Below are 13,103 nucleotides of genomic sequence, written 5' to 3'. Positions count from 1 at the left end.
CACAGAGAGAGAGAGAGAGAGAGAGAGAGAGAGAGAGAGAGAGAGAGATGGTGAGTGCTGATGGGAAATTCTCACCTCACACATCTCTGAAGCATAACAAAGCATCACCTCGCTCACACACTAACCACAGCCTAACAAATTCACAGTGTGGCACAGGAAGCCTTTGGCATGTGATCACAAACCTTACACACTTCTTTTACATTATAATAACTGAATAATCGCTTCGTGGATTGAATTAAAAGGATAATCATGTCAAAATATGTACCTTGGAATAGTACCATACTAACAGACTTAGCAAGGGAATCACAGTAAACAAACAAAAAAAAGCACCAAAATTGATAAGAATAAGGTCCCGAATATGACAAACACCAAACACAGGCTCATACCTTCCTACACCCGACGTGTACAGCCCTGCTGCCTGTCCTTTAGGGATCTGAGGTGATCCCTCACAGTCTCCCTCTCCACCCACACAAACCCTCTGCCTTCCGCTCACACCCTGCCACCCTGCCCATTGTCTTCTGAATTTAAAGCGTATAATAGGCCACGACAGATTCCTGCATCGAGCAGTTTTGAGTCTCATCCTGTCTCATCTTCAACCTTAAGATGTTCTAATCAACACATTCAGGGCCCCTAAGCAGGTTAGCAGCTTAAATGAAGCGATTACGCTTTTTAGCATCACCCCGCTGAAATCAATTGGAAGACGCAGACAGTGAGCGGGGGATAAACCGTCGGAGGAAGCTGTCGCTGCACAAAGGCAAACTGATAAGGGACGAGCTGAGGACCTGGAAACATCTGCTGAACACGGTTTTGAGAATTAAAAGGGAGCCCCCCATCGGACCTCCCAGCAGTGTCCAGTTATTTATAAACTTTGAGCGAATCAGTGTTTCTGCTCGAAAGCATGCAGGTTTAATGTAATGGGAACTAACACACAGCACTTCTTTTCTTCTCTTGATAAATTAACCCACCATCTGAGCTCAGTCTTTACCAGTATAAATAACAGTGGCAGACCGAGTGTTCTGGGTAACTGAAGAACCATTTTGTGTTCTGTTAAATATCATTTAATACATGCATTTTCAGAGATGACTTTTCAGTGTCTGAAATTTTCCAAAAAGGTTTAATACAACTGAGCCTCTTATTTACTCATTCATTTCCCATAACAGCTTCAACTTGATCAGAAATTCAATGGGTCGAGATCCCACCTGGAATCACATCTTTAAAGAATGTGCATCAGTCTGGTCTCACTGTGCATTTGTAAATATTTTACCAAAATCATCATTGCCATGATTCATACAATGTGTGCTAAGCATATATTGCCACTCATGGGTGTGCATGTGACATGTACCCTGTGTTAAAATTCAGCTTTGACCATGATCCGGACCTAAACCCACCTCTTACCCAGTTCCCTAACCCTAAACCCTTAACTTACCCATAATTATAATCCTAAACCTAAACTAACATACGTTAACTTCAAAAGTTTACAGCACTGTTTCTGTCATTCTTCTTCATTTGCATGGATTTAGCCCAAAACAAAAAAATGTGAAAATAAATAAATAAACAAACAGGTGGATGGGAGCTCATTGTTAAGTGAATGGTAAAATAAGTACAAATCATAAGAAATCACAACAAAACAATGTTATAGATATCTAGGCTGCTATGATGCTGCTGCATCATATATACATACTGTGTGGAGATGTTGATGTTGTAAATGAGTTGTGTAAGTCCCATGAACCTTCACATAATTTATAGCACAGATCACCAAATCTAGACATCTGATCCAGGTTCCAGGCCAGGATTTTACAATCACCAGCAGGTATGACACTACACTTGGCCAGTCAGTTGAAGAAGTGCTATACCAGGTGGCCATCTTAAAATCCCGGCCTGGAACCTAGATCCATGGTGCAGATTTGATGACCTCTGATGTACAGGTTCTCTACTAAGAAAAGGTTTTTCCAAAACATGGTTTTTCGAGCCTCTTCCAGTTTGCTGTTTCTGTACAAGAACATGTTTGTATATAAGAGGTGCGAGTAGCAACGTGAACACCCTAAAACACTTCACAAAGAGCCAAATTGGGGTAATTTGCAGCAACAACTAACAGAACATTTTTAAACTCTTTCTTGAAGGTGGCTCCTCAAAGGAATATGTTTATAAATGTTCAAGTGTGAAGAACATTCAATGTGCAAGTGTGTGTGGAACTGAAGTCCTAGAAACTTTAATAAACCTATTATTTCCTATTCGATATAAAGGTCTATTTCTGTGCAAGTGAATGGCAAATAATAGGCAACACAACTGACTCTGGGTCAGTCCCTTCAGTCTCTTGTGACCTTGGTTCCTTCTGGCAAAGCCATGGCACATCTCTGATACTTTCTTCAAGGCCAACTTAACGGTTGTCCAGATTAGGACCGGACACATCCATCCTTCCATTCGTTTGCCCTCCACCACCCCTTCATCCCCATCATTGACCCAGGGATTCATCAGCTGTGCCCATGCCGCTGATGGACCTCTGAACGAAGAGGTGGGGGAAGTGTGTCATGAATGTATTTCAAAGCAAGCTGATTAAAGCTCTGATCCCCTTATACAGCATAACGACGTGGAATAGCCGATTAGAATTCAGGCAGCTTCGGACGCGTGGCCCTCTCGTCGGCTGCCAGGCTAAAGGGGCACTTGCTCATCGTGACAGGGGTCTTGGAGGCTGCCAGGCTCTCAGGGGTCTTGACTATGTTTTTCTGGTTTTTAACTGGCTGTCGCCGGCTACGGCAGCTCGTCTCGGCCACCACCATTTTGCTGTGGCAGGCCGGTTGGCCCCGCTGCTTTGTGGCAGCTGAAATGCTGGTTTTACAGCACTCAGATTACAGGCTGCACCTCCGTAATGTCAGCCTGTCACACTCTCGCCCAGCCCCACAGACACTACGGCACAGGCAGAGGAATTTCTGCTCCCTCACAGAGCCAGCCTGACAATTCATCTTTCACTTACAGCGCACAGCCCTGGCATAAGGTTCCCACCGGTCACATCTCAGCACTGTCCAAAAAAACACAAGCAGGTATCTCCACAACTGCAGCTCTATGGATGAGGAGAAAAAACGCCTTTATTTCAAGTGTAGGTTAATGTAAAGAGAATTTATTCCAGAATGATTTGGAAACTTTTCACACACTTACGAAACTTTTACACAACTTGTGCTCAGTGGGTGTTCTCAAATCATAATGATATGGAAAAACTTAAAGCTAACGAATATATATGGATACACATGGGGCTTTTTTGGACAGTCAGATACACTGTGCCAAACGGTGCTTTTCAGATTTTCAACAATGTGAACGGAAATCTCATTACCACTAAGACACACAGGCACTGTTTAGGAAGTAAAGATGTTTTGTGAACATATGTTTTGGGACATATTCATGATGATTAAACTGAGCTAAACGGTTTTAAACAGAATGCACAATATTTGTCTTTCCTACTGTCCCCATGTCCATTTATTTCCATATTATTAAGCACTATTCACGATAAAATATCATCCCATGCACTTCTAACTTTACTAAGAAGTGTTGTTAGTTGCAGTCCCCTTGCAAATTGAACCATGAATGCAAGGAGACATATCACAGAAGACCACAGTTTCAGTCGTCTCAACTACTTTATAAATAGGGCACACTACAGGCCAGCCAATCAGAATAGAGATCCTATCAGTTTCAAAGCCAGAGTAACAAAAACAGGCAGTTTAATCTGAACAAATAAAGAGAGTGTAAAACTGTCATGTAAAAATAAAACACATTTTTATAAGTGTGTAAAACAAATACTAATAAAATACTCCAAAAAATGTTGGATCAATTTAGTAAAGCTTTAGCCTTCAAAAACACATTAAGTTTTGCTTTTACTTTCCTCAGATAATACAAATTTAAACACTTACTATGCATAAAACAATTACTCTACATAAATATACATTTCATTTTTCCAAGGGACACTTATTATGCCATAATTATGTCAACAGAGGCAAGACTTTTCAATGAAGGGAGACAAACCCAGGTCCAACAAGGCACCTCCTGACTGCTGTGTTGATTTCAGCCAATATGCTGAAGAGTGGCAAAAGCTCATTAAAATAGTGCAAGAGTGGAATATGGGGAATAAACGTGAACATTGATGAGAACACTTTTTGCATTTGGAAGCTGGAATTATGCATTATTCGTTTTTTTTTTTTTCAAATATTAAGCATTAAGCTGTGAGAGAGATGATGATATTACGCCTCATATATGATTGACGTGTGCACTTAACCTTTACATTAAAGGACTACTCAGCTCGAGCCAGATAAGTCTCCTCTCGGCCCCCGTATCCCCCACCACCTTCAGTGGTGCGTTAATCCAGCCAGAAGATCCGTGCTGTAGCCTTCGCCCTGGCAGTTCAGGCAGGTTATTATCCTCGGGCAGAGGCTCTGCTGTAAGCCCACTGAGCAAGGACATTGTTAGCAAGGTAATTAGCACACTTTTTCCTGGACTGTCCCAACGAGGGGCCGCTAATGAGGCCTTCCCCCGACTGCCGGCCAAGGTCATAATCTGCGTCAGGGCTCAGGCTAACACCCAGCCGCCTGAGTCAGCGATCCCGAGTAGAGGCACACAGGTTGGACCTGACAGCTCGACTATAAGGACATCAGTGGCTGCTACTTATCGCATCCAGGAGACTATCAGCATAATCGCACCTTAAACCACTCCATACCTCTCAACTCTATCACCAGCACAATGACCCAGATATCCGGGCCACATGCCCATGCCAATCCAGCCCTGACACTCCTTTACCATCTGTGACTAGAGCAACGGAAAGAAGCCAAAAAGTGATTCAACAGCCAAACCCAGCAAACCTGTTGACAGTCAATATGATGAAAATTTGCTTCGTAAACACAGAGATTCAGAGGCAACCACAAGGAAAATAAGGATGTGAAAGGAAGTCATGCAAGAAACTAACCATTTCCTTTAACGCTCAGGTCAAATTTAGTGAGCATTCAATCAAGTCATGACCTGATATACACAGCTGAATGTAGGGCTGGACAATATGGCCAAAATTTATATAATTTTGGTCGATGCAAAAAAAATTCGATCCTGACATGAACAATATAACAGCTACAGAATAACTGCCAGGAGGAACCAAGAAACATGACATCATCATGAAACATAAACCTCTTAGCTTTGTCAGTATTATTATTATTATTTTTTTTTTTAAAAATTGACAATAATAATCTGACAGCAGCTCTATGTAATTAATGTCAGTCAATAAGAAATGCTGTAAATTATGCATATTAAAATATATAAAATTATATCATTGCTACTGAAACATTTAATAATGTGATATATATATATATTGTTATTTTAAACAATTATTAACATTGAACATTTTGTGCATAATTCCCATTTATTTGTTATTTAATTTATTTAATGCTTAAAAAATGGTGTAACAAAAAATAAATTGAACCAAACCTTTCTCTCTCTCTCTCTCTCTCTCTCTCTCTTTCTCTCTCTGTGTGTGTGTGTGTGTGTGTGTGTGTTAATACACTTAGGGTCTCCAAGACCCTAATTACACAATAATACATTTACTAATTATAAATCTATATTCATATTATGTTTAGTGTAACATGATATATAATGCTAACATAATTATGCTAACAGAAACAGATTAACAAAAATAAACTAGATGTTCAAGGGAAAATAGCAGCAAGTGGGCAATGGGGGCAAGTGGGCGGTACTTCTACAGCTGCTGCCAAAACGGTGACGCAAAAGCAGTCATCCAGCATCCAGCATCAAGGCCCATGTGGGAACAGATGAATGAGTCAATTTTAGGTGGAATTCCTGCAATATGCCTTGGGTAGTCATACAACATATTTGTGGGTTCATGTATGTTACTAAGAAAAACTACCCAAAACCATAAAGGCTGATCAAATCACTAAAAAGGAAAAAAGAACTACCACAGAAAGTCTATCATGTCTTTGGGTGCCAAAAAGATATGGTTTCTTGCATTAACAGTGGTGTTACCAGTAGCCAAAGTATTTCCTCACCACACCACTGATGTAGGCAGCTGTGAGCGGTCCCAGCTGTGCCTCACGTGTGACGGATGGTGAGGTGGGCTCCTGGAGGGAGGCTTTGAGGCTAGATGTGGGGAAGCCTGCAGCCCACCTGTGTAGAGCTTTGTCTGGATAAGCCTAGCTCTTAAGATTCAAAAGCTGCTGGCAGGACTTATGCCTTCAGATACACTAGAAATGCAGCCAAGAAGCCTGCAGACGAGCAAGTGCAGGCATGGGGTGTGGTGAGGTGGGGACTAGTTCTGGGCACAATAACAGAACTAGTCATGTATGATTAAAACAATCAGTACTTATGCCTATGGGACTTTCCATTCTATGTTAGGGTGATGGTCAAGTTAGCTATGTGGGTTTTTTTTAAAAGGAAATTCTACAAAGATGGATATGCTACAAACACCTCTACTGTCCATAGAGGTGACCGTGAAACTGCTCAGACTGACTGTTCCAACGTTCTTTCTGAATCCGTTTTTGTGTCACCGTGGACAGTGTCACCCTCAGAGACGCATGCGCACAAACAGGCCCATATGTGCGCCCTGCAGGAGGTACAAAGGTGTGTCGATGCTGCCGCCTGCCTACGAACCGAAACGCCATAATATGCCACCATACAATTAATGCAATGACAACACACCCATCAACAGCTCCACTGATTATTCAGTTCAGATACTAGTTTAGGAAAAGAGAAGTGGTGACAATGGGCAGCCCTGACACCCGCCATCCATTCCTTTTTGTGCTGTTTTTTTTTTTAAAGCATCTTTTGTTATGCAGCTCACATCCCTATGGAGCAGTGGCACGCATCGCAGGCCTCCGTTAGCAACGGGAGTAATAAATAAATACAGAAATAGATACATAAATAAAAAAAGAGCATAGCTGGTCCTCTTGGGCTTTCCTGTTGTTCCTGCCTTATAAAAACTGATGGGAGGTCGATAAGCCTGCAGCGCCACTGCAAAAAAAAAAGTAAAAGTGAAATAATATATTATTTCACCACGTTGAGCTTTGCTGTGTGGGGTAATGAAGGAAAATGCACGGTGAGGTAAAAATCTTGAGGGCTGTGTGATGTTTAGTGAGAATGCCTGAATTGAAGACATTTGCCTTGAGTGGGTGTGACATTAATGACATTGATTAGCTGTTGAAGTTGATGCAAAGGGAATCAAAGAGCCATCTACAGTGTAAATAAGCATCTCACAGAGTGGATCTATACAGCCTTATTAGAGGTCCACACGGTTCTGACTAGTTCCTTATTTGTCCTTGGCATCTACAGTCCGCGCAGTTTTCTCACGCACACGCACTTACCAGGCACTGATGCTTTCCCCAAGAATATGTTAATTAATTGCAAATAAATGCATGATGAAAGAGAGAGCACATAATAATGCCCCTATCCCAATGCTGATGAGAGGGAACAGCTAAATAGCATATATTCTTCTGCAGCGTTATGCCGCGACACAAATCTCTTGGTTCCAGAAAAACAACCGTGCTTGTGCATCATTGTCTTCTCGCAACAAGTCAGTGAGTGCAGCGTGTACTTGATCTTTGGGTACAGCCTTGGATGCTATAAAAGTTCCAGAGGGGCAGTGGCCAATAATTATTGCTGGAAGTTGAAGATCCTTCCAGGAACCCAACTGCGCCATTCTCCCTTCCCAGCAGTCTACTGTTAAATGCTTTGAAATTACACAGGTGAAAGCCTTGACAAATGAAAGATGAAGGGAGGGAACACATGGTCACATCATCTACACATACACACATCATTTCTCCATGGCACAGCCAGAAGTGGTAAGTGGTTCAGCAAAGGGGCTCTGATCAAATGTTACTGTGCTATCGACCTTCTACTAATGAACAGGCTGGACGATAAGAGCACAATAAAGAGATATTTCAGCAAATGTCACTTGTTTGGACAGTAGTGGGAACCTTTGTCTAGACGCAAGCTTTCCGAGAAGTAGGCAGTGGAAAAACTGATTCAAAATTTGACAGACAACGGCACCTGCCCAAGAGCATGCGAAAGAATACAAAAGAGCTTAAACACATGAAGAAGAATACAAACTGTGTGGGTTCTGTTAGAAGCATTCAGACATTGCATAAAATTAGCGCAGCAGTTTTTAAAAGCACACGACAAATCCCGGCATTCTACAGACCTGCCCAGACGCTTTGCTCTGAAATGGTTGCGGTCCCCTGTCTTGGCCTCTCCTGGCTGGCTCACTGTTTCTGGTCAGGTCCAGACAGTCACCAGAAGAGGAGACGGCACGCCTTGCTGGCCAAACCCTTCTGATGCTAAATGCAGGCAGGCCCAGGTTTTCCTCAAAAGCACCGCGCCAACAGAGGCCACCCAAAAAAGGAAGCCAGGCGGTATGTGTGCCCAGACAGGTGCAGCACAGGTCTGTTCAATTTCCATTTACCTCTCCCTCTTCCTCAATGGGAGGGTCCATAAGGCTGGAGTCAACCTCCCTCCTCCCTTGTCACCACTCTAATCCACTTACGCTCCATTGCCTGGAAAAATAACTATGTAACTGCTGCGAAAAGCACAGTGAAATTCAGAGGTAAACACGAAAGGCCGGCCGCACCGCTCGCCACAAATGACTGCAATGGATGAATCGTAAATGAACGTAATTGCACTATGGCACGTGAGACAGGAGCTGTTTTTAGAAGCTTTTCTGACTCAGAGATATGCCTTCCACCCAGGTATAGTGCCTTATATAATCCATGGTGGTTAGTCAGTAATTATCCAGACAACCAGTCAGCACTTCTCAATCAGCCCTAGTGTTGACACTTGTGACAGAGTGCACAGGAAGGCTTGAGGAAATGATTGGCATGACGTTAAGCACGATCGACCGGGACCAGGAGGTGACTGCAGGTGATCAGGACGGCACTGCATTTGACCGAGCCAAACCCAGCCATGCGCATGCACTTAAACTGATATATTTGCTAAGCTTCTTCCAGGTTTACTTCTTTTACAAAGAATAGATGACTAACCGTGTCAGGTGTTTCATCCAGGTGAGGCTGAGAAATGCATTTCCAGACCAAAGATGCGGTGGCAGGGTTTTAACAGTCTCAAGCGTCAGCACAGCTTTTTTTTCGCGGATGCTTTCTCAGCCACGATGCTCTCTGTCCCCACACTGTGTTCAGGAGGACCTGAGCGCTAATCGCCTGCAAAGCTGCTGGCTGTTTAGATTAAGCTGGTTAAAAGATATAGAATGTCTTCTTAAAGATGACAAGGAGTAAGCCTTTCCTATGCATTGCAGAAAACCTGGAACCTGCTGGTGACCATATGCATAGCTCTGCCGGGGCATACCTGACTGGTAAACAAACATTTGGTTAAACTTTTTTTTTTGTTTTTAATGCAATTTCAGAGTTGGATTTGTACACTGTGGATGTATGAATACGATTCCATGTAGACTGTCACCCAACACAACACCACAATAACCTCAATTGCGTGTTGATGGGGCGTAAATACACTCACGCGTAAAAAACGAATTCTCCATTTTTCACCCATTGTATAAATCCAATTTGTTAAGACCCCTCCACAACTCACTTACCCAGTCCCCCGTTCGATGGAAATCAAATTGCACAGATTGAACATCCCATTATCTGTTTGGGTCAGATCCTCGCCTGAGTGAAGTGGGAGGGAGGGGGTGGAGTGAGGAGGCCCAGAACAGAGGAGAGACTAGGCTCCTTGCAGTCCGCCGCCTTTAACAGCGTAAAAGCCCTCCATATTCGTCATAAGTGTTCTTTAAATTCATTAGCATCCTCATACGCTGGCGGAAGAAGTGCCAGTGGGGGAGGATATCTTTAACGAGGTTAGACGGAACCCCGTAATGCATTATTGTTCCAGTGTTGTCCTCTGCGTCGCAGACAGACTGCACGCTGGAACTCAGAGGGAGGGAGGCGTAGCGAAGGAGTGCGAGAATAATGCTGGCATTCAGCGGAAGAGCTTTTTTCCCCCCTCCCTTAGCTTGACGCAAATCTTTCCTTAGTATCCTTCAGATAGTCCACGCTTAAAAACCTGTGTCATGCTTGAGGTCTGCACAACATTCCAGTGTGGTATTCTAGTGGATCAGGAGGTCACATGTAGTCGTTGTCTTTCTCCGTTTGGAAAGGTTTTCTGATTTCCATTTAAAAAAACTCAAAAAGCAGTCTGTGATCAGGCAAAAAAAACTACACTGCACCCCATCGCGTTTATTAAAATGAGCTGACCCTCAGATGACCCACTTGCTTTGACACATGATTGATATTCGCATGTGTGCTGGTGTATGCTTTGGTTTTTATCCTTCTAAACCTCACCCGGAGCTCTTGATATAATACCTACATTGAGGCATGAACCTGCTACAAACTCCAAGCATTTTTATTTGAGAAGAAACAGCCTTTGGTAAACAAATCCCATTCTCTACTCCTAGCTTTCCTACTTGAGAGCTTTACAAATGTAATATGTATTAAATAGAGAAATACTAAATGAGCCACACCTGAAAAAGGCTGTCAGAAACAATGAACAATGTCCAAGAGACTTTCAACAAGAGCAAAGCTGTCATTGAGAGAGAGAGTGAGTATTCCTTGTGAGCTCACTAGCACCAACAGCTTAAAAAAGCGTTCACGCTGCAACTAGACTCATCCGAGCAGATACCGACATGTCATGTCGAATGGAGAATGAAGACACACCTAAAATCACAGAGAATTTTCACTGGAATCTATCACCACCGAGACGAGCGCAGCCTAAAACTCAGCAACGGAAGCTGTGCTCCGGTGATTAGAATGATTTCAATAATAGATCACAACCTCAAGGCCAGGCCTTCCGGCGTGTTTTTAAAGGATGTGAGATAAGACGATTTGACAAAAGCGAGGTTCCCTAGACTCACCTGCCACAGCTGACATCTGCTGGCTGGTCATCACCTGTAATGCGTTTAGGCAGACTGGAATCGCCAGCGGGGAAACCAGAGCGTTTTAGCCGCGGCTCTTAAACCGCCGCAGCCCTGACCACGCTGTAATAGGCTTCCTCTCGCTCCTGTGTCCGAGAGGGAGGAAAGCTCACTACTCATGGAAATTTAATGAGCGCACAAATCTTTAATTTCCCTCGCCCTGATTAGAGGGGGCTGAGGAGATAACGAACACTAAATGAATACTAGATGTGGAATTTTAGCACAGCCACCAGAGCTGGGTTTTTAATCCCGCACCAGACGATGCTTTGCATTCCAACTCATGAAAGAAGCTGCCATTCCACCGTTCTAGAAAATCATAAACGAAGCCAGACCTTAGGCATCGATCTCTCCGTTAGCCATCGATCAACTGCATGTCTGTGTTATCATGTCAATAATGAGTGTGAACATGAATGAAATTATGACTGCGTTATCATGTAATTAATATAAAATTACAGTTGATTAATTCCATTTGAACATTGCACAATGTCAGACTCAATAAGTTAGGAGTAAATATTTGTTTATCAAATAACAGACCATGTTAATATTTAGGGCTGTGAAACATAATTGATTGTACAGGACTTAACCGTACCTCTTCTGGGAGCAGTCTGAAGCTGCTACAGCCATATCATCTCCACTCCTCACACAGGTGAGGGTCCATGTGTTTGTTTCTGGTTTATGTTATTGCCTGTTTAAAGTCAGAGTGTGTGCATTTCATCCGTAGTCAGAAAACGTCAACTCTTCTAAATGATTACAAATTGATTCCATTGTATGTTGAGGTATGAAACTGAATTTTAAGTGCGGAGGGGGGAAAAGTTGCTCTTATGACAGTAAAAATATGTGGGTCTGTGTGTAGCTTTGTGGAGGGGAAAGGAATGGAATGTGGGCCGCAGGAGTAAAGGCCAGTGGGGCTATAACTCCTCTTTAACAATGCTCTGATGTGTGTGGTGGGGCAGGACCCAGCTGGACCAGCTGACCCTTTACTGCAGGCTGGTGTGGTTAAGAGGCATCATCCACACTGCACAGGCTCACAGCCATACACCATCTTCAGCAGCAGTGGAGGTCACACAAGTGAAGATGGAGGGTATGATGAACACACACACACACACACACACTATTGTCACATAATATGGATATGGTATCATAATCATACATTGTTTCCAATCCGAATGCCCACTGTGTACAAGTTAGTCATTTCTCAGTGTCAGTAAAAGCGGAGAACATCAATCCAGCTACAACTCCTGCATAGTTTGTGGCACATTTTGCTTCTCACAGTCCCTAACATGTTACATATTGTTAATTAAGCATCCAATGATGTTGAGAAGTGGGCCCTGCATTGCTATGAGAACATAGGCATCTTCAGCTGAACTGCTGATTTTCCTCCCTTGTTTTTATTGTTTTGTGTCCTTCTTTTTTATTACCCTTTCTTAGCAATGCTTTCATAAATCTACATGTCCTTTCAGACCCATAACTTAGAGGTTCTTTCCACAGTGGAAGGATTTACAGAAACATCTGTCGATTTATTTTCATTCCTGATGCCATTCCTGATGTTGTCTTATCTCTCACAGGGGAAAGTTTTAGAAATGGTTAATCTGATGGTGGCATTCTTGGTGAATGGGGGCAGTCTTGGTGGTCTTCCTGCATGGTTGTTAGGTCCAACTTTCTCTGTGTCTTTTTATTGACTTTCTTATGCAAGTGTGTCATTATTACAAACCTCTGCTGAAAAGGAACAACTTGTGCTTACTGGCCATTCGGACTGGAAATGAAATACATGAAGGGCCTCTCTGATTTCTGCGGGGTAGGGGTACTGTATACGAGCTCATACATACACCCCTACACACACACAGACACACTTCGTACCTCTTTCTCATCATAGTGTAATGCAGCTCCTCCTCTTGCTTGATGTCTGCATGGTCTCCATTGACCCTCTCGCTGCCCTCGCTGTCGTCGCTGCTGAAAACGGAGGCCAGCTCCTTCTTGGGCACGCGGCTTGGAGGCAGCGGGATGGTGCGCTTCTCTGCCAAACGCCCACGATTCTGCAGGAGACACACACACACACACACACACACAGAGGAGACAAACACGCTCAGTGAGAAGCTGAGAACAGGCCCAGGCTCCCGCCATACTCTCATATTCGCTGTATATAGCCAAAACCAGG

The 13,103-nt window shown here is 43.2% G+C and overlaps 1 protein-coding gene across 6 annotated transcripts in view; it reads right to left on the bottom strand.

The window, feature by feature from the left end:
* samd11 (sterile alpha motif domain containing 11) overlaps positions 1–13,103 on the bottom strand; it is an 85,016-nt gene that overhangs the window by 49,152 nt on the left and 22,761 nt on the right. For all 6 annotated transcript variants that reach the window (XM_066673288.1, XM_066673287.1, XM_066673283.1 and 3 more), the window contains exon 3: positions 12,806–12,981. In XM_066673288.1, the coding sequence (XP_066529385.1) occupies positions 12,806–12,981 (176 nt within the window). The remainder of the gene's footprint in view (positions 1–12,805; positions 12,982–13,103) is intronic.

The sequence above is a fragment of the Hoplias malabaricus genome, chromosome 5 (genome assembly GCF_029633855.1).
Source record: "Hoplias malabaricus isolate fHopMal1 chromosome 5, fHopMal1.hap1, whole genome shotgun sequence".
In the NCBI taxonomy this organism is placed as follows: Eukaryota; Metazoa; Chordata; class Actinopteri; order Characiformes; family Erythrinidae; genus Hoplias; species Hoplias malabaricus.
The sequence above is the reverse complement of the archived record's forward strand: the minus strand, read 5'-3'. Positions and strand labels throughout refer to the sequence as shown.